Below are 26,045 nucleotides of genomic sequence, written 5' to 3' on the forward strand. Positions count from 1 at the left end.
GTAAGCAGTTTGTTGCATTCATTTATAATAAGTCATACATCTCTGATATTTGCATTTTAAAAGATTATAGAATGGGGGTTAGCAAATTTTTTCTATGAAGAGCCAGATGTAATATTGCCCTTGCAACTACTCAGCCTTGCTATTGTGGGGTGAAATCAGCCACAGACAAAATGTAAATGAATGACTGAGGCCTGATTTGACCCTAGGCAGGTCAGATCAATCCATAGTTTGTCAACCCATGTTATAGAATTCTACACGGGATGAAGAAATTTAAGTGCGATAAATTTAGGCAGTTATGTCCTCTACTTCTACCACTAATGAAAATGATTTCATTTCTTTACTGTTTTATCTTTCTTCCAAGGTTATCTGAGGAACAGAGGTCAGAACCTGGGCACTTTTGAAAGTTTACCAAGGCTTAATTAGAAAATACCAGGTTTTACATAACCACTAAAGACTATGTATTGTGAGGGTTGAGGTTATTGTTAAGATTAGGTTGATGTGTGTGTATAAAGATAAATGTATTTGTGTATGGATGCATACAAATTATGTATTGTGTTATATATGTGTGTATAATTTTTTAAGATATTTACTGTGAGATGCATTTGGATAGTCTCTAAAATGTTCCAAACAAATTTATTGAATATGAATGTAAAAGGACCCATGATTTAAACTAGGAAAAAATACATATTGCATCATTTGGCCCTGCGAAAGTAGTTAAAGATGAATAAATATCAATGTGGTTAGCATCTCCTCCCATAGTATTCTGGATTGATTGAAATGTTTTACTTCAATCTGATGTTTGTTTAGCTTTTTCAGCATATGATAATTGTGTATAAAAGAAATGTAGTGTTGAAACAGTGGCATTGTTTTTAGATCTGTGGCAAGTATGTTGTGAATCATAAAATTATATTTCAACTAATATTTCCAAGTAATAATAGTGAGAAAATCTGCCTTTGCTATATCAGTGTTTTACAAATTACTGGATAATGCCGAGTGACCATCACTCATTTAATGGATTTCTCAGGAAATAAAATATTTTCTCAGAAAATTAACTCTGGGGAATTCGAGCCACTCAGGAAAACAAAATGGCATATTTTAGCCCCAAATATTTTATTTTATTTTTCTTGGAAATTATGTCATTTCATTGTAGGTCTTGAACAGGTATTTTAGATGACTTTGACCTTATTGAACAAACCTGTGTATCAAATTTTTGTTTTTCTCAGTCGAGATTTGAATATTTTGTCTCTTCTATTAAATAAGAGCTGACCCAGGTAATAAATCAGTTAAATAAAGCATTGCCCTTTTCCTCAATAAAAATGATTACATTGCATACCTCTTTCTATCTCTTCCCTCCTTCTAACTCCATTCTGGTAGTTAGCATTCATTTATTTCAGCAAATAGTTGGGTAACTATTATATGCCAGGCAGTTGTTTTAGGCACTGGGAACAAAACAGTGAACCAAACAGCCTTTGCCCTTATAGAGCTTATGTTCGAGTGGGGAGAAGGCAATAAACAATTGATTATTGTTTAATATAAAAGTTATGTAGTCTGTTAGAAGGTAAGTGCTGTGGACACAAGTAGAGCAGGGTAAGGATGTAGTAATCTTTTATAGAGTAGTACTAATCTGTTAACTAATGTTAATACTGTCATCTTATTTTCTCTTTCAATTTATAGTTCCAATGACAGGATTCACACAGAGAGCAACCATTGATCCAGAACTGAATGAAATACATGTCTTATCTGGACTCAGCAAAGACAAGGAAAAGAGGGAAGAGAATGTCAGAAATTCATTCTGGATTTATGACATTGTAAGGAATAGTTGGTAAGTAGCTCTTGTCTGTGCTGCAATCACAGTGTAACATTTATTTGAGGTTGTTGGTTTATTCAAAAGAAGAGAGAGATGGAAAGCTTATGTTAATTTGTGATGTCATACATTTTAATATCAATATTGGGGAGTGGAAAAGTCAGTACTGGTGCCTGTGTATACAGCGATGTTCAGCAAATGGATTTTACCGCTGAATTATTTCAATTAGTAGATGTTTCTTGGTCTGAGAGTCAAGAGAATTGTATTTTATTCTAGCTTTTGCTACCAAGTAGATGTGTAAACTTGAGAACAATGTATTTTTAATGTTCCCAGGTCTTTTCTTAGTTTTTAATAAAATGAAGCAGTTTGTTGACTAGAGCAAGGTGGGGAGCATTATTATTTAGCATTTTCAAACTAGGACCCTTTTGTCACAGAGCATCTCACAGAACTGCTGCATATTTTGCTTTGAAAAACACTGACATAGAGGATCCAGTTCTAATGTTCTGTGATTACTACATAAGTGAATATTCTCCAAAACAGGAACTTCAGAGAACTTCCTCCATTCAGTAATGGAGGGTGGTGCTCAGCAGCTAAGGAATTTATTATTTTCTAAATAAGACATTTATTTACAGTAAGAATGAAAGAAGTCTGTTGTGAGCTTTTTTATTGTGAATAGATAAATGTGATATCTCTTTCAGCCGTTGATTTAAGCCTTCATATATGCTGAACCTGTTTCATAACACGAAGTAGGTTGTTCTTAAGTGAGATTTTTGATGGACATTAAAGAACTTCAGAACTCAGTTCTAACAAATTCAGATTATTTTATGAGGGTGACCAGAACTTTAAGATTTGATGTGAACAAATTTATAATTTTTTGTTGGTAATTAGACATTGTGTTAATTTCCTTGCTACAATTGTATTAACATTATGTTTGCTGCTAATTTTCTAAGATAGAATGCCTAAAAAGCAATGTCTTTCAGGTCTTGCGTCTATAAGAATGATCAAGCTGCAAAGGATAATCCAAGTAAAAGTCTTCAGGAGGAAGAACCATGTCCAAGATTTGCCCATCAGCTTGTATACGATGAGTTACACAAGGTATACTAACTACATTGACCTGTAAACTTTCTGTGATGTACAATTGGAAAGAATCTCAAAATATATGTTTCTGATTATTTTTAAGTAGATTTGAATAAAAATTACTGACATTTACTAGAATACGTAGCAGACATTTGATATCACTGTCCCTAAAATTCCTTAAGAGAATAAACATTTTTGCATAGTCCACAGTTCCTGACACTTTTCTTCTTATGAAAATGGTCAGTGGTTGCTGCTTCTTAGCTGCGTAGATCTGATACGTAGCATGGCCTACTGTTTCTGTCAATACAATATGAATATTCAAGTAGAAGATGTACAGTTTTCAGCACTTGTATACCTTTTTCCATGATATGAAAAGGTATATATAACTTCCTGATTTTAGATTTTCCCATTGTGTAAGAAGTCTTTTTATCTTTATTTTTCCTATCTATGATTGACATAATCTGTTCCATCAGCCTATGAAAACAGTCCTGAATTCTGAAGTTTTAGTGTCCCTAAGTGTTCAGAGTGGTTTCTTAAGCTATTTCTCCCTTAAATTTTACATGTTGTATAATGATTGGGCTCAGATTACATAGTAAATTACTGACAGAACCTGTATTCTTTCTGTTTAGGCCATAGATGATTATTTAAATCCTCTATCATTTGAGAACTTTAGGTAAAAGATACCATGGGAGTAAATAAAAGCCCTTTCTCTGAGAGTCTCCCAAATTAAAGGATAAGTGAATTTCCATCTATAGGACAGAAATAAATAATATCTTTGTTGTATAACACTACTGGTTATAAATGTTTTCAAAATTTCAAGAACTGCTTTAACACTTGGAGTACAGAATATTACTAAAGCTGTAATTATAATAGTGAAATCATTATAGTATTCCTTTTACATTTCTTATTTGATATTAATTGAATAATAGAAAAATATTTTAAAAGTTATTTCACAAATCATATATGCCATTTAAAAATATTCAGCATTAAGGCTAAAGCAAAAGTAAGATGCTAAAATTTTTAAAGTTTCTAGTTACTGTTGACCTTCAGTGATTCAATTTGTGTGTCAGTTTTTTAAAAGATATCATTTTTTATTATGATCAACACTTGATTAACTTGATAATCCCCATTATTTGTTGCCCTAAGCAAACTCAGTATCTTGGAATAGCTTCTTACTATCATTGCTTTTGTTTTATGTCTTCCATTGTCAGTGTAACTGTGGTGATACAACTTATTTTAATAGAAAATGTAATTTAAGGAAGTAGTCACAGTACTTTAAAGTAAAATGGAAACTTGAGAAAAAGCAGAAGCAGCCTTTAGTAGACATGTAATAATGTTTTAGTCTTTAGTAAAGCTAAAGAAGTTACTTGTTACACACTACTACCAAAATGAAGAAATTTTACTTTGACTTTCGTAGTTTCTTGAGTATGCATGCATTTTTTAAAAATCTGGTTTGTTTTATTTATTACAGGTTCATTATTTATTTGGTGGGAATCCAGGAAAATCTTGCTCCCCAAAGATGAGATTAGATGACTTCTGGTCACTGAAATTGTGTAGGCCTTCAAAAGATTACTTACTGAGGCATTGCAAGTACCTCATAAGAAAACACAGGTATAAAAATAAATCACTGAAAACTTTTATTTAGCATTATCAGCTATTGTTGGTATTACCTAAGCTTTGGAGGTGTGACTTTGTCTTTGGAAATTTAGTGGCATGACACTGTAAGTACTGTGAAGATCATGACTTTTGTAAATGCCCTGTTCTCCTTATTTTTGCTTTCTTCTTTCAAAGGACGGTACAAAGTGAAGATAGATCTTGATGCTAAAAATTATTAAAGATAGAGCAAGGATATTTTGCAGCTGTTAATGGAAAAAGTTTCTGTGAACGTGATGAACCTACCTCCAAGTAACTCAAGGCCTAACCACTACAGATTATATCAGTTCTAGATTATTGGCATGTGACTGACCTATTGATAACTCTCTTAACAGTGAATGTGATGATATAGTTGAGTAAATAATCTCTTTATAATTTGATATTTCAGAATGCAACTTCAAATATGATTATAGCTTTACATCATTACTTTTGCCATTTAATTGCAAAATCACGTAATCAAACATTTTCATATATCTCCTCGGTCATGTTTGCTTTTTAGCCTTAGCAGGTGATAAGCTGAAAAATGTAGAAAAATACATCTATCCCTTTGGTTACTGGTAGTGGTAGATCGTAATAAAAATTTACAATTTGGAGGGAGAGAAGTTTATCTTTTAATGATGATAATAGGTACCATTTATGAGCAATTTTGTGTGCTAGATCCTGCATATTATTCTCAATCATAATGGGTTTTTTTTCCTACTTCAGATACAACAACTATAGTTAGAATGTTGAGTTGAGCTTTTAAAAGAAACTTCCTGACCAAAAGCCCACTAGAGATTAAAGAAGGTTGTCTAGTGCTGTATGTAAAGAATTCGAACTTACTTATAAACACTTTCCTCTGGCTTTTAATTAGAAAAGTAATCCATGGTTAGTAAAGGAAAAAAAAAAAGTCCTCTCTCCCCACCACAAAGAATTGAATCATCCCTCATCCCACCATTCAGGAATAATATTTTGGTGTGTATCCCTTGAATTGTATGTGCACAAACAGAATTTTTGTTTGTTTTAAAAATAAGAATCATCTTGCTTTGAATCTTATGTCTTTTAATGAGTGATGTATTATAAATATCTTATTACCATGGTAAAAAATAAAAATACAAATCATAATTATAATGGCTACATAGTGTTCTACTCTGTGTAAGTTACTTAACTAGTCTCCTTTTGTTGAATATTTAGATTATTTCCAACTTATTTGCAATTATAAATAACACTGTAGTTAATGTTATTATATACTTCCATATGCACCCCTATCCAAAATTTCTGTAGGATAACGATAGAATTGATGAATTATACGTTGCCCTCCAGAAAGTTAATTTTCATTCCTTCTGGAAGTAAGTAGAATTATTCATTTTCCCACAACCAACCCATCCTAAGAAGTATTATTATTTTTGATCTTTGGCAGTCATTTTTCTCCTTTAAAAATCTATCAGTGGATAGGTGAAATGACAATTTATAGGAATCTGAAATATATATTACGGCATGTTTTAAGTTTCAAGTACAAAACATCATTAGTGACTTGTGCTAGTAAAGGCACAAAGTGAAGAATGAAAGTGGATAAGGAAAATAATAATCAGTAACAAATTATTTAAATTTTTAATTACATTATGAAAGACTCTAGCAAATCTTGTGAGTGTGAGAATGATTCATGAAATAAAGTGACTGAAGTTGAAAGGCAGCAAGTTTCTGTGATTGGGCAAATAATCGACCTTTGAAATTTGCTACGATTTAGTTAAAATATAAATTTTAGTTAAAATATAAATTTGGAGGGAGAGAAGTATATTGAATGCCAAGAAAGTGTCTTTGTTCTTAATGGTGCCACATAATACAGAAAATAAAGTGCCACTGTTTTTTCCTGTAGCATTCAAGTTTCCAAATATATTGATGATTTGGGGGTGGAAAGGGGCAAAAGAAAAAAATTTTAATACGATTAGTTCCTTGTTCCTTTAGGTAGAGGGCAGAATTGTTGGCTGAAATATAATTCTAGACTGCAGACACAAGTCCAGTAATAAGTTTTTGCAGGCTAACAAAAAAGCTTAAAAAAGAAAAGAGAGAACACACTTTCCAGGAAAATGGATCCCTTTGCTGGATTTATTTAATAGTACAGTAGGTGTGTGTTGGTTAAGTTGTCAGGTTACAAGGATAAAGACATACTTAGGATATCTCACTGAAAAAGAATTTATTATGAGAATATCCAGAGAATTAAGGTGCTTCCTCAGCACTTGAACAGTGAGGCCTGGTGGAGAATTGTTTAGGATACTGAGACAATTCTGATAGCTAGGAGCTACTGAAGTAGCTTTCCTTGTAACTGAGCCTCTCTCTTTCTGCTTCTTTCTGTCTGTTTTTCCTGTTCTACTTCCTGACTCTGCTTTCCCTTAACGGCTTCGGTAGGTGGCTAGGTAGCTAGGTAGTAGGAAGGAAGGGAGAGAAGGATAGGAAGAGAAGGAATCTGTCATCTCATATCTTCTGCTTATTGCCTTCTGTGTTTTGCATGTTTTTTGTGTCCTTGTGTATCTCACATTCAGATTCTCTAAATGTATCTTCTTAGAGAGAGTTCCCTAGAGAGAGTATCCCTATTGGAAAGAATTCTGCCAGGCCACTTTATAAATTGCTCATCAAGCTCAAGACGATTGCTTTTGGCTCAGGTGCCAGAACTCTGGTCTAATTCATCGTGGACAAGATGGTAGAGTAACATGCACCTAAGACTCTCATCTGAGGGTTGTAAGGCTGGCTGACAATCAGGGTACTATCTGGTACAAGAAAACTGTAATATTTTGCCAGTCTTTGCCCCTCCAGGTACCCTATCACTGAGATTAGCTCTAAAGATAGGAAATTATTGATGCCATCAGCTGAACACAGTTGTGAAAGGCTCTTCACTATTTTCCTTTCCCAAATGAAATTAAATGTCTTCTTTCTGTATAATATTTTGAAAAGCATACCAGTTTATTAGAAATAAATACATATATAATTATGCTGTTACAAAAGGAATTATCATTATTTAAATAGATATATAGTCCCAAGCAGACTTTTTTAATTTAAGAAAATTCATTGTTTCCTTTCAGCTTTGGAATCACAGAGACTCGTGTTTAGTTCTACTTCTGCCACTTACTAGGTCTTAGCTTGGCCAAGTTCATTTACTAGGCTCAGTTCCTCGTCTGTTTTTTTTTTTAAATGATGATAAACTTGTCATCATAGAGTTATGGGAGGATAAATGAAATGATATATGTAAGATACTTGATACAGTGTCTAGCACAAAACAAATGATTGATAAATGATTGCTACAGTTGTTATTACTGACTGAGACATGGAAATAATCTCATTAAAAATATCTAATCAGTGTTAATGATACTCATTAAAAGAAACTATACTCATTTCACTTTCTGAAGTATCTGTTAAACACCTCCAGTGGAAAGTATATGACACAAATCTAGGAAAGTATTTTTATTTTATCTCTACTTGTTTTTTTATGAAACATATTTGGCTATTTTGCACTTCTGTCATATAAAATATTTGACATATTCACTATGTTTTGTAGTTGATTTAATCTTAGCTTATAGTTCTAAGAGGAGGGTCGGAAATGCTCTTATCCAGTCTCTAGCACCACAGCCTGACATTACCATTACATCTCCAGGGACTCCACGTGTACACTATTTATATATGTGTCAGTATTCTTACTTCTGGATTGTTAAACACAGGTTTTTTAGATATCCACAATATCTTCTCAGATACAGAGTATTCCACTCTGGGTTTAAAAGACATTTCTGATGTTTTTTCATAACTCTAGACAATTATTATTCTTGTCTACATTTTCTAGGTTTGAAGAGAAGGCCCAAATGGATCCCCTTAGTGCTCTGAAATATCTACAAAATGATCTTTATATAACTGTGGATCATTCAGACCCAGAAGAGACAAAAGAGGTAAAGGTGGTAATAAACTTCAGAAATTGAACGTTTAAAAAAATGTCTTTCTAACTTATATTTGTTGACTTTGCTCTTGGGTGTTTAAAGGAAAGTGAGGAAAATATGATGACACTAAAAATCTTAAAAATGGTACAGAGCAGATGAAATAAAAATTGAGTAGACATATTTGCATGTGGTAATCTAAGATTCAGGTCACACAAAAACCTGTGATCCACTCAAAAGGATTCTCAGGTATAAAGTTTTAAGTAGTCATTAGATTTTGTATTGGGAAGGAAATAGAAAATTTTACTTCTACCATAGTTCCATACTTCTTTTACTTAAGGGTTACATAAAGTTCAGTATAAACTTTTTCTACTGATACTCCAAAATCCCCTAAAAGAAGAAAGAAGACTCTCCTTTATTGTAAGGAGAAAGTGAAGAGAGGTTGGTGGGAGTAGAATCTTTGCTGGCTTGATATTTAGTTGTATGAATGTTGTAGCAGTACAGTTTTACCATAGGCTACTAACTTCGTTCATCAGTAGCCCCTAAGCTTGAGAACTTAGTAACAGATCATTACTTTTCAGTTTTTTTGATACATAACATGGGATGGAAGCAACTGTTTCTAAGATTTAATATTCTTAGGGCATATTTGCATATCCACAGTGTGTGAATATACCTGCAATGAGTTTCATGGTCTTACAACCTCTCTTCCAACTTCTAAGATTCCTTTTGTCACTTCTTCCTTTTGCCAACTATTCTTGTTCATAGTTCATCTAGCAACATCTGAACTGCAATCCATTTTACCTTCCATTCTCAGAATTGGTGATTATATGTAGTTCTGTTCCTTACATCTATTTCCCTGTTAGCTGTTGCTGTGCTTTGGCTTTGTAATAGCAACATCAAGCAGTGTTTTTCTCTGTTCAGCATTGACACAGGTATCAGACTGAATGACTTTCAGGCACCAGGTTCATTGTACTTTCAAGCAGAAGAGCCTGCATGTCCTTGGCACCAAAACAAAGAAATACTCTTTCATAGTTGCTTACTGTGAAAATAAGCCCTAGTTCTCTTACTCAGTATTGGTTACAACCCTTCAGTAGGTGGAGAATCAGCAGAACACACTTTAAAACCCCCTGAAAAAGGACAGTTAATTGTCTTTTCTTGAGTCTTCAGTCAGTTCATGATACTATTTGAAATAGGGAGAATTGTCACGATTTTGCCAAGTAGCAGAATATATTTGGTTTAATCTGTTATGGCTTATAAACTGAACATAGTTGTGAAGAGTCCATTAATGTTCATTTTGTTAGACCATGCATTTGAGAGTTATAAATGGAAAGGATTTTCTTGTGTTTTCACCATAGTCTGTCTAAAATGGCTATAATCCGGGAACATTCATTTTTCTTTTATTTTTTAAAACCAAACCAAAACAAAATACTTCAAAGTAAATAATTTCAGCTGTGTGAGTTGCAAGTAGTCCAAAGAAAACAGACCGTTTGCTCTTAAAGCTAAGCTAGTAGGAAAGTCCAGGACAGGGAAGTATCTCAAGTTCAAACAGTCATTTTAAGAATTTTGGTAGTGGGTTTCTCTTTTCCTGAAGAGTATCAAATCGTGATTTTGTATGCCACAGACTTCCACTCCATTTCTGAAAAGCTGTATCTATCAAGAGTTGTTTAACCCTAGTAGAAGTTAGTAAAAATGATGTTATTCATGTGTATGTCAGTATCAGAATCACTTTAGAAACTTTTTCAGAACAGTACCCTCACCCTAAGATTCTCCTCTGTCTGCTCTTTTACAATGGAAAACTGAAAACACACCTAAAAAATTGAGAATTACTGGTCTGTAAGGTTATTCTTTTGTTTAAAAATGTGTGAACAGATTTCGTTTGGGGAAAGAAATCCCTTGGTGACAGCTCCAGTATATATATGTACTTACAGTATCTGTTAGTGAGGCATATAGATCTTCGCTTTTCATTGTAAGAAATCATTCCCCTTTTCGAGAAAGGCCTTACTGCTCTTCATTTTCTGTAGTAGCTTGGTTTTGTTCTCTATGCATGTTTTACAAATTTTTCATCATATTAAATGATTTTGTCAGCAACCAGAAGTGGTTTTTAGATTTTTCTCCCCCTTTTTTGGGTCATCATTGTGTCTGTTAGTCACAAAATGCTGGTGGACTATCAACTAATAATGGTTCTTTGCTTTCTTCCAGTCTCCAGAGCATGGGTTCTAAATTGGTGATGAGCTTATAATAAAGTTTATGAACATTATATTTTTTTCTAGAAAAGGGCCAAGAAAAGGATGCCTAAACTGATTCTACCATTTTCAGAGAGGATTCTGTAATAGAGAAGGAACAAGAAAAACAAGTTTTCAGCCAGTATTGCACACTTTGTATTAATTATCTTTCTACTGAGCTTCCAAAGTACCGGTGTCATTTATTTAACAGATTGTGTAGAGTTCCTACAATATGCCAGGCATTCTTCTAGGTACAAGAGATATACCAGTGAACCAAACAAGATACTTGCCCAGGAGGTACTTACATACTAGTGGGGAGGAACAATAAACATATTAAATAAATTATACCGTGCATTAGAATTTGATAAGTGTTATAGGAAAGTTAAAAAGAGATCAAAAATATAAGGGGACTTCCCTGGTGGCGCAGTGATTCAGAATCCGCCTGCCAACGCAGGGGACCCGGTTCAAGCCCTGGTCCAGGAAGATCCCACATGCCGCGGAGCAACTAAGCCCGTGCACCACAACTACTGAGCCTGCGCTCTAGAGCCCGCGAGCCACAACTACTGAAGCCCTCAAGCCACAACTATGGAAGCCCGCGTGCCTAGAGCCCTTGCTCTGCGACAAGAGAAGCCACCACAATGAGAAGCCCGCGCACCGCAATGAAGAGTAGCCCCCGCTTGCCGCAACTAGAGAAAGCCCGCGCACAGCAACGAAGACCCAACGCAGCCAAAAATAAATAAATAAAATCTACGTTTAAAAAAAAAAAAAAAAAAAAATATATATATATATATGGGGTAAGAATTGGGCAGTTGCAGTATTAAATAGAATAATCATAATAGACCTCATTTGGAAATCAGATTTGCACAAAGACTTGAAGAATATGAGGGAGTGATCTAAGTAGATAATTTGGGGAAGATAATTCCTAGCAAAGGGAGGGCTAGAACAGAGACCCTGGGATGAGAATATTTGGCTTTGTTTAGAACAGCAAGGAGATAGTTGTGGCTGGAGTAGAGGTAAGGAGAGTGAAAGTAGTCAGAGATGAGGTCCAAGAGGTAAGAGCAGAGATTGGCAGAACAGGTTATGAATGACTTTGTAAGTCATTATTAGGACTTTGGCTTTTACTCTGAATAGGGAGCCGGTTCAGGGTATTGTCCATGCAGAGGAGTGATATCATCTGCTTTATGTTTTAATTTGGTCACTCTGACTATTGAGAATAGACTAAAAGGGAACAAGGATGGGGGCAAAGAGAACTATGAGGGAGGTGTAGAAATCTAAGCAAGGGGGATTGTTGCTCAGAGCAAAGTAGTAGCAATAGAAATGGTGAGAAGTAAAATAGATCAGATTCTCTCCCTCCCTCCCTCCCTCCCTCCCTCTCTCTCTCTCTCTCTCTCTCTCTCTCTCTCTCTCTCTCTCTATCTCTCTCTCTCTCTATATATATATATACACACACACATACATATATATACACACATATATATATGTATGTATGTATGTATATACTTTTTTGGCTGCATTGGGTCTTTGTTGCTGCACGTGGGCTTTCTCTAGTTGCAGCGAGCGGGAGATACTCTTCGTTGCGGTGCGCAGGCTTCTCATTGGGTGGCTTCTCTTGTGGAGCACAGGCTCTAGGCACACGGGCTTCAGTAGTTGCGGTGCGTGAACTCAGCAGTTGTGGCACACGGGCTCTAGAGTGCAGGCTCAGTGGTTGTGGCACACAGGCTTTTAGTTGCTCTGAGGCATGTGGGATCTTCCTGGACCAGGGATGGAACCCGTGTCCCCTGCATTGACAGGCGGATTCTTAACCACTCCACCACCAAGGAAGTCCCCTCAATATATTTTAAAGGTAGAACCAACGGAATTTTATGATTGGATGTAGGGTTTGAAAGAAATTACTCCAAAGTTTTGAGCCTGAAAAACTAGAAGGATGGAGTTACTGTCAACTGAAATGAGAAGGTGGAGCCTCCTGACTGGAATCAGGAGTTTAATTTTGCATATGTTCAGTTTGAGATGCCTGTGAAACAGCCAGCTTGAGATGTTGAAGTGATAGTTGGATATTCAAGTCTGAAGCTGGGGAGAAAGGACTGACTTTATTCAGATTGTGTACTATTACTCAGTACCTGTTGAAACTCTAGGCCAGTACATCGTAATGCCACTTATTTAATTGGATGGTTAAAATAACAGTTTTCTCCCCATCCTTCTGTTTAGAGCCAATGAAGTTTATCTTTCATCTTAGAAGTTAGAAAAGAGCAACAAATTAACCCCAAATAAGTATTCACTAGAATATAGGAAATTAATAAAATAGGAAACAGTAGAAAAAAATGTAAAAAGTGAAAAGTTTGTTCTTTGAAAAAGTGACTAAAATTGGTCAACCTCTAGCAAGACTTACCAAGGAAACAAATAATGAAAACATAAATTATCAACATCACAAATGAAAAGGGGAGATCATTACAGCCCTACCTACATTAAAAGTGTACTAAGGAGATACTATGAACAAGTTTGTCAACAAATTCAGCAACTTGATGAAATGGACAAATTTCTTGAAAGATACAACTTACCAAAACTAACACAAGAAGAATTAGAAAATCTTAAGGAACTCCATATCAATTACAGAGATTGAATTTGTAATTGAAAACTTTCCAAGAGAGAAAATACTAGGCCTGGATGGCTATATCAGTAAATTCTATCAACCCTTTAAGGAAGAAAAAAATGCCAATTTGGTATAGATTCGTAGAAATCAGAATAAGACAGAACACCTTCTAAATCCTTTTACGAAGCAGCTTAACTCTGATGTAAAAACCCAAAAAAGACATTACGAGCAAAGAAAATTACAGACCAATACCCCTGTGAATGTAGATACAAAATTCTTAAGAAAATTTTAGTTAATTGAATCCAACAATATATAAAAAGGTTAATGCACAATAGCCAAGAGGGGGTTTATGCTAGGAGTACAAGGTTGGTTTCACATTTGAAAATCAGTATATTTCACCACATAGGCAGAATGAAAGAGAAAAACCACAGATCATCTCAATAAGTGAAGAAAAGCATTTGACAGAATGCAAAACCCATTGATGATAAAAATTCTTAACAAACCAGGAATAAAAGGAAACATCATAAATCTCATAAAGGACATCTGTGAAAAACATACAGCTAGTACCATAGTTAATTGTAAAACATTAAACCCTTTCCCCTAAGATTATGACAAGGAAAGGTTGTCTGCTTCAACACCTCTGTTCAGCATTGTGCCAGAAGTCCTAGCTAGTACGATATGGTAAGAAAAAGAAACAGCATATAGATTTGAAAGGAGGAAGTAAAATTGTTTGCATTTTTAGATGACAAAGAAATTAAAGAATAGCTAAGTAAATGGAGAAATAAATCCCAGTTGTGGTTTGAAAGACTAAAAAGTGTTGAGATGCCCATTCTCCCCAAATTGGTTTATAATTTAATGCAGTTCCTTTCAATATTCCAGCCAGTTTGGGTTTCTTTGTTGTTGTTGAGGAGATAGACAAACTTATTCTAAAATTTAGTCGAAATGCAACGGCTCTGGACTAGCTAAAACAATCTTGAAAAAAGAAAAAGTTGGAAGTCTCATACTTACTACCTGATTTCAGGACTCTGTATAGAGCCATAGTAATCAAGGTGGTGTGGTACTGCCTTAAGGATAGACAAATAGATCAATAGAACAGAATAGAGTTCAGAAACAGACTCATATATATGCAGTCAGTTTATTTTTTTGACCAGAGCACCAAGTCCAATAAGGAAAGTTTTTTTTAACAAATAGTGCTAAATAACTGGATATCTCAACCCCTATTTCACTCTTAACACAAAAATTAAGATGGATTATGGATCTAAGTATAAAACCCAAAACAATGAAACTTTAAGAAGAAAACAGATTATCTTCACAACCTTGGGATAAGCAAAGCTTTCTTGGACATGACACAAAAGGCACTAATCATAAAAAGTTGACAAATTGGACTTCAACAAAATTAAAATTTCTACTCATTAAAAGACACTATCAAAAAAAAATAGATGAGGGAATTCTCTGGTGGTCCAGTGATTGGGACTTCAGGGTTTCACAGCAGAGGGCCTGGGTTCGATCCCTGGTCGGGAAACTAAGATCCCACAGGCCACACTATGTGGCCAAAAATAAAAAATAAAAATAAAAGTAGACAAGCCTCAGACCAAATAATATCTGCAGTAGATACGTCTGACAGAGGACTGATACCCAGAATATATGAAGAAGTTTCATACATTTTTAACTCTTCCTTTTATCCCATTTTTTCCTAACTAATTTGTCCAGTTTCTTACATTCAAAGGATCATTAATCAGGTGACTGATACCTGAAATTTTAAAGGCTACAAGTATTAAGTGTCAAATACGTCCTGAAGAATCAGTGGTATCAACTGCTCAAGCCTCGCAAAGTGCCAAGTAAACTCCATTGAGATTCTACTCATTTGTATACTCTTATTCCTTCCTTTAACTGACCTGTTTTCCAGCATCCTCATTCAAGATAAATATGAATAGTTCTCCTAAATTTTTATTTCTTTACCAATTTGTTAAAGTACCAGTGATGCAATAGTTTTATCTTATTTTGTCATTGTTCAGTTGCATTGTCTGATTTAAACTAACTCTGGCTAGCCTGGGAATCTAATCAACACAACATTTTTTCAATGTAAAAAAGACCTTTGAGCCTTTATAATTATATAATAATACAATTATATATGACCATGGAATACCAATCTAAGTTGTAATTTAGGGGTGGCTTATGCATAATAACCATGCTTTTTTTCTCAGAGTTTGATTTACACAGAGACATCAGGTGTTTTACAGTAGCATGCATTTATTTTTGAAGTGAGAATTCGTATTTACTAGAAGTTCAGTAACTGTGTACACAGGGCATCAGTCTCTCTATATGTGATAGATTCCCAAATGAGTAATTTTCTTTTTCTTTAATCGAAGTATAGTTGATTTACAATATTATATTAGTTTCAGGTGTGTAAAATAGTGATTCAATACTTTTATAGATTATATCCCATTTAAAGTTATTATAAAATACTGGCTATATTCCCTGTGCTGTACAATGTATCTTTGTAGCTTATTTATTTTATACATAGTAGTTTGTACCTCTTAATCTTATCTCTGTCCTGCCCCTACCCCTTTCCATCTTCCCATTGGTAACCACTAGTTTGTTCTCTCTATCTGTGAGTCTTTCTGTTTTGTTTTATTCATTCATTTATTCTTTAGGTTCCATGTATAAGTGGTAACATCTGGTATTTGTCTTTCTCTTTCTGACTTATTTCACTTAGCATAATACCCTCTAGGTCCATCCATGTTGTTGCAAATGGCATTATTTCATTCTTTTTAATGGCTGAGTAGTATTCCATTGTATATATATACCACATCTTCTTTATCCATTCATCTGTTGATGGACAGTTAGGTTGCTTCCATATCAGGCTATTGTAAATCATGCTGCTGTGAACATTGGAGTGCATGTATCTTTTCAAATTAGTGTTTTCATTTTCTTTGGATGTATACTCAAGAGTGGAATTGCTGGATCATATGGTAGTGAGTAATACTTTATATTTCAGTTGACCTATTGTTCCTTAATAAATACATACTTTAATATATTTTTAAAATAAAGTAATTCCAGGACTTGGTCTAGTATTTTTGGAAAATGATAATAGCAGTCCACTAGAAAAGTCAGCATGTTGTTTAATCTAAATACGGTGTTCTTCTAGCCACTTTTTGGTGAATAGACTTATGCAACACATGTGCGGAGACATCCAGTGGCTAATGAATGGTCGAAATTATAGGAGTTTTTTCTCCAATGTGCTTACCTAGCTAATTTGCTTTTTTCTCTTCCCCTCCACAGTTTCAGCTCCTAGCTTCAGCTCTGTTTAAATCTGGTTCAGATTTCACAGCTCTAGGTAAGTATTCCAGTGTAATTTATCCGGCCATATGCCCTAGAATTTGGGAGGTTGGATTTTGATTTCTTTTAAATGAAACATCAGATGAGATGTCATCCAAAGAAATGATGAAAGTTTCAAGGTAGCATGCAAAATTTCTAATAACCTGCTACAAGGTTATTTTCCAGGCATCAGTCACCAGTTCATGGATCAGTTTGCAGTTCCTATTACACCAATTGCTGGGTTATTATGCAAACAGATGGCAATAGAAGCCTGATCAAAATAAATTAATGTGTATAACGTTGTTTTGGAATGCAGACTGTATTACTGATATACTTACCATGAGTTAACACTTGTTGGTTGAATGGTTTTCCTCTCAGTTTGTTCTTTGTGAAATTGTGTGGTGTCAACAGAATGGTGATGGAGTGGGCAATGAAATAAATGTTTGGGAGCAGAGGAACGAATTACCTCTTTCCTGATAATGGGTATTTTTGTATGTTGGTATCTTAATTGTTCAAGTGTTTCTCAAGCATCCCAGATATGGGCATCAGTTTTCACTTCGTAGTACTCTCATTTAGTATTAATGAATTATTAAAGTAGTTAAACTAGATTGTAGTAAAGTGGGGAGTCTGTAGAAGTTCCAGAATCCAGAGCTTTAGTCAGGTGAATTTTCAAGGATCTTTTAGTTAGGATAAGTCATTATAGCTTCAGTTTTTCAACAAGATAGTAGCCTTTTGAAGTATGGGAATTTCCAGCTTTCCTCTTGTCATTATGCAGTCACACAGTGAATGCATATTAATCTCATTAATGCTGGTGCTATTTTTAATTTGCCTTAGAGTCGAGCAATAGTACCGAAATTTTCCAGCGTATGTAATATAAATACTTCTCTTTATCTTTGGAATTAAATAACACTTTGGAATATCAGTTTAATTTCTTCATTGTTTGACCTTTTGTCTCTTAAAGGTGAAACATACCTCAACGGGAAAAAAAAGAGACATACAGTGATGGTGTTTCTCACTGGGATGGGAAATAGTAGCAGTGTCTCTTGGGGTCTTGCCCTTTGTTTTGTTTTTTCTTAATGAGTAATTGAGGCTACTCTACTGATCAAGGCAACTGTAGTCCTGAGTTCTAATTCCAGAATATGTAGGTTTCCACAGGGCAAGAGGACTGCTATAAAACGTAACTCCAGTAGGTTCTTCTAAAAATTTATATACTTGTTTACCACTATTCCATACACTCAAAGGGCTTTTAAAAAATGTTTTCAGGTTGTTAGAAATCTCAACCCTGAGATGGAGAGTCTAGTTATAGGCATTATTTTAGAAAGTTCACGCCCTTTTGAATTTTATCATTTGTAACAGGTTTAGTGATACAGGAACTGAGAGCCTTGCATATAGATACTCAGTTTGAATAAATGTGTGCCTTGTTAAGTATGGATACTGCAGCCCAGAGCCATTATTTTTATTTTAATGGTGGACAGCACTGAAATATCTCTGGCTGACTTATATTTAGCCTTTAGAACAAGAATTTTTTGGCAGTCATTTGGATATGTTAGACTGGTGTCAGCAAATGTTTTACTTTTAGCTTATTAACTCTCTTCTTCTTTCTCTGCCCTATTCACTATCAGCTAATATATTTTGTCAGGAACAGTTTGTTTTAGTTGGATTCTAAACTTCAGATACACTGAGATCCGTACAAACACAACAGAAAAAAATACAAAAAGGGAAATTTTCTGTGGGGTTTTGTTTCCTACCTGTCTGAAGGGAGGCAGTTTAGTAGTTAAGAGATAAGAGTGTAGTATAGTGGTTAAGGGTCAGAATCTAGGTTTAGATATCAGCTCTGCCACTTGCTAATTTTAAAAGTGACTTTGAACAATTCACCTTTCTAAGCATTAAGTTCTTCATCTATAAAATGGAGGTAAGCAGAGTACTTACCTCAAGTTGTTGAGAGAATTAAGTAATTATGAAAAACAACAAAATGAAATACTTAGTAAGTGCTCCATTCAGGTACTAGTATTACTACCTTCTTTATAAATGTAATCTTTGTAACATTGGTGAATTTGGATGAGGAGCAAATTCAGGTTATATGCTAATTTTAATAAGGAGAAATTTGATATATTATTTATAAACAAAAAGTACCTTTCAAAAGGTTTCATGCCTATTTAGAGTTCCTGGTTCTTATTCTCATTCATTTCCTGTCTGATTGTTTTACCTTTACGCCACTTAGAATTGAAATCTAATGGGTTATTTTATGTATAGATGTATACACTTTTCATGTATAGATAACTGAATATTTTGTTTTCTAAATTATGTCCTGCCAAATTTGGCTCAACCAAACTGTCTGACTTCCTTCAGAATTCATCCAGTTTATCTTAACCTCTTAGAATTAAAGTATTTACTAATGTTATATGTAATTTAAAGATTTAGAAAGATGGAAAATGATTTGCAAACAGCTGGCATTATCTTAGTTTTGAAAAATGACTGACTTCGGAGAAAAATAACCTTTGGGGATCTTTAGCTTAGAGCTGCTGTGTCTGTGTCTGTGGCTGTGGGCACTTTGAAGCTTGAACTTGGGCTTTCTGCTAATTTTAAGAGCATATTTTCAGCAAGGTATGTGACAGGGAAAATCTGGTCTGTAGAAGCATATTGCCTTTCTTGGTCTTCACACCTTTCTTTAGAAGTTTTATAGTCCGTATGTGATGTGCAAGTATGAATTCAGGCAACTGTTTAAAATATTTTATGTCTAAAGTGCAGTGCTCTTTGGCAGTGTGTTTGACATTCATGAATGAGGAACCTTAGGGGTTTCACAGCATTTACTGTGCCCTTTTAACCTGTATACTTGTACTAAATCCACCAAACTTAGATTTCAGCAAGAGACTTTCTTCAGCCTCCTGTCTTTAGCCCACATGTTTACAGGTGATTTTTATATAATAATGAGTTTATTTTAGAAATAAGAAATGTAAACACAAAGAAACTTCTATCTAGGAGAAAAATGAGAATTCTTGCTATTTCTTCCTTATTACCATAAATAGGAAAAGCTACCTAGCCTGTATAGGATGTTAACTTAAAAGTATATTCCTGGGCTTCCCTGGTGGCGCAGTGGTTGGGAGTCTGCCTGCCAATGCAGGGGACACGGGCTCGAGCCCTGGTCTGGGAAGATCCCACATGCCGCGGGGCAACTGGGCCCGTGAGCCACAACTACTGAGCCTGCGCGTCTGGAGCCTGTGCTCCGCAACAAGAGAGGCCGCGATGGTGAGAGGCCCGCGCACCGCGATGAAGAGTGGCCCCGCTTGCCGCAACTAGAGAAAGCCCTCGCACAGAAACGAAGACCCAACACAGCCAAAAATAAATTAATTAATTTAAAAAAAAAAAATCTGTTAAACAAAAACAAACAAACAAACAAAAAAGTATATTCCTGGGGCTTCCCTGGTGGTGCAGTGGTTAAGAATCCACCTGCGAACGCAGGGGACACGGGTTCGAGCCCTGGTCTGGGAAGATCCCACATGCCACAGAGCAACTAAGCCCGTGCACCACAACTGCTGAGCCTGTGCTCTAGAGCCTGCAAGCCACAACTACTGAGCCCACGTGCCATAACTGCCAAAGCCCAAGCACCTAGAGCCCATGCACTGCAACGAAGATTAGACCTCGCTTGCCACAACTAGAGGAAGCCTGCGCACAGCAATGAAGACCCAATGCAGCCAAAAAAAAGAATAAATAAAATAAATTAATTTTTTTAATAAATTTTTTAAAAAGTATATTCCTAATAGGTCACTTTCTTTTAGAGCAGTCATTGTCTTCAGTCACAGTAGTAATGATAAAGTGATAGCTAATATTTATTGAGCACTTACTGTGGGACCAGGTACTATTCTAAACACTTTACATGTCATAACTCACTTAATCTTCATAATAACCCTATGAAGTAGCACTAGTATGATCCCCTTTTATTATATGTAAAGAAACTGGAACACAGAGAGGCTAAAGTAAGTTGCCCAGGAAAAGTGCTAGTGAGTAGCAAAACCAGGATTCACACCTTAGTAGTTTGGCTTCAGAACTAAATCACTAACTGTACTACCTCTCATTGAGCTTTACCAGTTTCCACTACTCTGAGCGATAAGTTCCTCATTCCACTGTATGGTGAAAATGAAGTGAGAGAAACAGTAGTTAGGAGCATGAGATTTAAAATCAATGCAACCTTTTTTGTCCTGTCTCTACCATTTAAGTAGTCATGTTGCTGTTGATGAGTTTCCTGGTGCCCTACCCATTTTTTTTTTTTTTTCCTACCCATTTTTAATGTATTTTTTTTTTTAATATTAAGATTCTGTTTGAACAACTTCCCTCAGTCCCTGCCTGCTTCCCTCAAATGTAACCACTTGTATTTGGCAGATCTTTATACACCAACATACAGGTAGAGTTGATTCCCATTATTCACAGTAATAGTCTATGAAGTCACCTGTAACACTGAATTGGTGAATACTGACCCTTTGCTCCTATGGAAAATACAGAGATAGGTTCCTGTAAGCCTCTTGTCACAGACTTTTTGTCAATTGATTAATAACATAATGTTGCTTTCTTTCAACAGGAACACACCTTACTTGTGTATTTATACTGTTGATTCATTAATATTGAACCCACACCAACAGCACTATAACTCATTCCTGAACGAAGCTTATCTAACGTGTATGTTCCTCATAAGGCACATTGCAGCCTTCTTGCCTTAGGAACACTAGCCATCACTTCAACACCACACTTGGGGGCCATTTTAAGCAGTGAAGTCACCAACAAAAAACACAGAATGTGAAGAACATGACACCAAGTAGACTGTGAAAAGGACACTTGTTTATAGTATGAGAGCTGAAACAAGAAGGCAGAGCATTACCTAGTTGACCTCAGTTGAGAACATATATTTACATGTGGTGACTCAAATTTTTGCCACTCTGTGTATGTCTGTGAGTGACCACAAAAGTGGCACAAATACTGATTTGGGGGTTACAAATTTTAGCACGTAAGCAAATGTACAAATATGGAATCTGTGAATAATGAGGATCAACGGTATATATGTACACACACACACACACGTATGGTTTTATGTTTTCTGGTTTTATTTATTACATAATATAAAAACATGTATTCTCCACATAACTTTAAAATTTAATGATGTGGCTTGGAGGTGCTTACATGAAACTATACTAGATTTATTGTATTTGTAAGTGATACACAATATCCCATAATAGGGCTCTACCATAATTTAACCATTCATCTAATGAGAGTGTAAATTTCAAGTTCCTTACTGGTAAAAGGTGAATAAAAATAAAAGGTTCTTTTGAGGATTAAATGAATTTAGCACATTGCCTACAATTTAATAAGCACTCAGTTAATAAAAATAAATGGGCTTTGGAGTCAGATAGACCTGGGTTCACATTCCATTCGCTTTCCTCACCAACTGTGATGCCTTATTAAATGACTGACTCTCTAAGTGTTTCATCTGAAATTGGAGTTTATGGTAACTGCTTTGTTGGGTTATTTTTGTGACAATGAAATGTCATACATAAAGAAACTAGCATGTAGTAGAGACTCGGTGTTTGTTTCCTTCCCTCCTAAATCATTTGATCTCATGAAAATGGTATTATTTTATAGAGTACTATCACAGAATCAGTAGCTTCTCTTAAAAATATAATGTACCACAGCATTTTTACAAATAAAGAAAATAAAATAAAAGATGTGAGAAACCCTAAAGTTGAATAGGAACAGAAACAAACATGTTTATCAAGTTGGTAACATAATTGCACAGTAGGGGAAAAAAGAATTAAACCTTTTTAAATACAGCTTAGACTATATACTATCAGTGAAGTATATTCTAAAGACGATAAAAGCAAGGAAATCTTGAATTTTGCTGGTAATGGTTTGGGTATAGTAATTCTGGAACTTGTTTTGTGTGTTTCAGGTTTAACAAATGAATAAGTATGATGATATTGCTGGGAGTAGGTTTTCCTAGTAGGAGAAAGGAGCTATAAACATGGAATGGAATAAGGAGAGGAAGAACTCTGTGAGGTTCTTAAAAAACTGAATTAGCAATAAAAGCATAGACTAATGATTTTGGGTATTTTTAAAGAGATGTGTGTATAATATGTGTGAATATATGTATAGACCTAGAAACAACACCACCCCTGGCAATTAGCACAACTGATCTTGGTTGCTAAATATCATTCGCCACTAAAAGGAATTAGGGTTCCTGGGGAAAATGGCGGACTCCAGAGCTGTGTAAATATAAGCTTGGAGATCTTACTGTGCCAGAAAGTAAGGAGGTACTCAAAAAGTAATGGGGATATTTCAAAAAGATACAGAGGGAGAACATATGAGTATTAAAATGAATAATGACAGGAATGGATATAACCTTTTGAACAAGAAAATGACTCATGAGTATATACTAATGCAAATAGAGAAATAAAATGAAGGAAGGAAAAGGAAAACTCTGCTTTGCAATTAATGTCATCCAATGAATCTAGAAGGAATTGTTGAGTTAGGAAATCACCATCATATGCATAATAATTGTTTTAGCAAGAATCATCAGTTAATGCTAAAATCATTGGGTGCAGATCTGTTGGAGAACAGGATATTTGCACAGTTTCAAACTATCTTCTCATCAATATTTTATTAACTGCAAAAGTAGAAAAGTACACATTTACATTGGAGAAATCTGTCATACACCAGTTTAACCAGATGATCATAGTTAACATCCTCAGTATTGGGACAAACTGATACCACATGCCTCCTAAGATGATGCATTGGGAAGGAAACAGCATCTCTGTGTAGTGTTCTTGCCAACTTCATAAACTGAATCTGATCATAAGGAAGCAATCAGACACCTCAAATTTAATACATTCTACTACATTACTGCTCTTTGGTTTTTTTATAACAGTGTCACAAACAAACAAAAAAAAAAAACAAAGAGAGGTTGAGGAACTATTCCAGCTAAAGAGATTGGATAACTAAATATAGTGTTTGATCTTGAATTTTAGATTAGTGGGGAAAATGACTATAAAGATTTTCGGGACATAAATGTTAAATTTCCTAAATTTAATATATAGTAGTTATTTAAGTGAATGTTCTTGTTCTTAGGTGAAATGAACTCAAGTATTTAGGGGTGACGATGTCTACACTTTACTCCCAAGTAGTTCCACAAAAAAAGTATGAGTGGGGTATACAAACACACATAGAGAACAGGAGAGAATGAAAAAATATGTGGCAAAATGTTAACAGTTGGTTAATCTAGGTAAGGATATATGTATATGAATGTTTGTTGTACTATTCTTGAAACTTTTCTGTGAGTTTGAAATTTTTCAAAATAAGTCGAAAATAAAGCAATTTAGAAAACTCAGAAAAACTTAAAATAGAAAAAATACAATCTCACCATTCAGGGGTAACCTTTGTTTACGTTTTGGACTACTTCCTTCCATTCATTTCTGTGATATAGTAGTAGGCTTTGTTAAATCTAAAACTCATCTCAAAGAAGTAAACATTTGCCCTCACACTTAAAATAGTAATAATTTTTTTTTTTTTTAAATAAGGAGGAATGTACCTTTCTTGAGACATTGTTTATTTTCCTTCCAGGAAACTGGTATCCTTGGCAATGTTCTTTCTGTTCTGTTCACGGTCTTTACAAGATTAAAAGGCAGATTGCATCTAAAACTGTATTCTAAGTTAACTGAAAATCAGTCCAATTTGAAATAGTCTTCACTGATTATCATGGCATAAAGAACTTTCTGGCACTATTTCTGTTTCTGATGGCATTCAGTAGGCCTCTCATATTCAGTTAGCCATCTCAGGAATGGGGAAAATCAATAGACTATTTTTTCATTTTCATTCTTCATATGTGCATAAGAAATTTGAAACAGCTGGGGGAGCAATACTATTACTGGCTGACTAAAGGAAAGAGTCATCTCACTGAATATTTCCTTGGCTGGAGTAAACTTGAAAATTAAGTGTTTACTAGATATTAAGGGGGAAAAAATCTTATGGTTCAATGATCTTAGCCTTTTTAGAATGTCTTTCACTAGAACATTCATCTAGATAAAAGTTCATTGCTCTCTATTTTTCACATGATGTGTGCCTAGCATAGAGCCTGATGCATAGTACCATAAATACATGGTATTTCCTATGTGCCAGGTATCGTTCTGTGTGTTATAGATATATTTCTTAACCTCAGCTGTCTGTATTTTCACTCAGTTCTCTGAGACTTCTTGCAGCTCTCCGGGGCTTAATGATTTTACACTGCTTTCTAAAGACCCCTTTCATTCTGATTATATTTTTATTATCAAAAAATTTTTAGTGCTCAAAAGCATTAAAAAGTCAGAAAAGAGGAATGAAAATTCCTCAGTGGACTAGAAGAGGAAAATGCTTATAAGGAAAAGAAGAGAAATCAATATTAGTTACTAAAGTACTAGTCATTCTGCTAGGTGGTTTTCACATAATTGCATTTAATCTGCACTGTAAACCTACGACATAAACAGGATTATCACAGATTTATAGCTGAGGAAACAGTTGAAGAAAGGCTGATTACCTTACCTGAGATCATACCAGTGCTAGGTAGTAGAACTGGGATCAGGACCCATGTCTGTCTGATTTCAAAGCCTGATTTGGTTTTGGTTTTTCCATTATACATTGCTGCTTTTCTCAACTAGCTTTTCTGTTACATGTTGAGTTTTAAACACAGTGGATGAGTTTCTTTATATCTCTCCTTCACCAGGCTTTTCCGATGTGGATCACACCTATGCTCAAAGAACTCAGCTCTTTGACACCTTAGTAAATTTCTTTCCTGACAGCATGACTCCTCCTAAAGGCAACCTGGTGGACCTCATCACACTGTGACTGAAGAGTACCTGGACAGAAATGGAGCACAGGAGTCTGCTTTCAGTATTCTGGATTTCAACTCTATTGACTGACAATTAGGCTGCAGTGACTGAGGACTGCACCAGAATTTTGAAGGGATCTTTGCTGTCACAAATTTTAACCCTCTTCCTTCACACCTGACCTCAACCCCATAGTCCTCATCCCATTCCTAAATTAGGCTAATAAAGTGAAATCGGTATACTTTCCATTTAAATATATATATATATATATTTTATTACTTTAACTTTTAAGAATTCATGAGTATAAAAGAAAAAATCAGGCAGTATACCCTTTTCTGATTTTTATTTCATTTTTATAAAATTGGGGCAAGTAAGCACTGTTCACAGACTCAGTGCTACAAGAATTGGAATTTTGTTGTTGGGTTGTTTGGCCTTTCTTCTTTCTCCTTTCTTCCCATTTCACTTTACCTTGAATCACACAGCTGCTTGTAAGTGATATGTATCATTTGTTTACCTCTTCATTCTTAACAGTATATAGTTCTGTAGGGCAATTGATGTATGTTTAAGTGATATATGTGTCTCCGTTGACTAGAGTCTTGTATTACATTAAACAGTAGGAGGAACAGAGGGCTCTAATTTACGCTCCTT

General features: G+C 35.0%; 1 protein-coding gene across 6 annotated transcripts in view; it reads left to right on the plus strand.

Moving 5' to 3' along the window:
* Window positions 1-25,651, plus strand: part of MKLN1 (muskelin 1) — a 347,577-nt gene extending 321,926 nt beyond the window's left edge. For all 6 annotated transcript variants that reach the window (XM_082399181.1, XM_082399182.1, XM_082399183.1 and 3 more), the window contains 6 exons: window positions 1,675-1,822; window positions 2,785-2,899; window positions 4,353-4,492; window positions 8,343-8,445; window positions 16,522-16,576; window positions 25,295-25,651. In XM_082399181.1, the coding sequence (XP_082255307.1) occupies window positions 1,675-1,822; window positions 2,785-2,899; window positions 4,353-4,492; window positions 8,343-8,445; window positions 16,522-16,576; window positions 25,295-25,416 (683 nt within the window). In that variant the 3' untranslated portion in view covers window positions 25,417-25,651. The remainder of the gene's footprint in view (window positions 1-1,674; window positions 1,823-2,784; window positions 2,900-4,352; window positions 4,493-8,342; window positions 8,446-16,521; window positions 16,577-25,294) is intronic.
* Window positions 25,652-26,045: the final 394 nt, after the last annotated feature.

Source organism: Balaenoptera borealis, assembly GCF_965194805.1.
Source record: "Balaenoptera borealis genome assembly, chromosome: 7".
Lineage (NCBI taxonomy): Eukaryota > Metazoa > Chordata > Mammalia > Artiodactyla > Balaenopteridae > Balaenoptera > Balaenoptera borealis.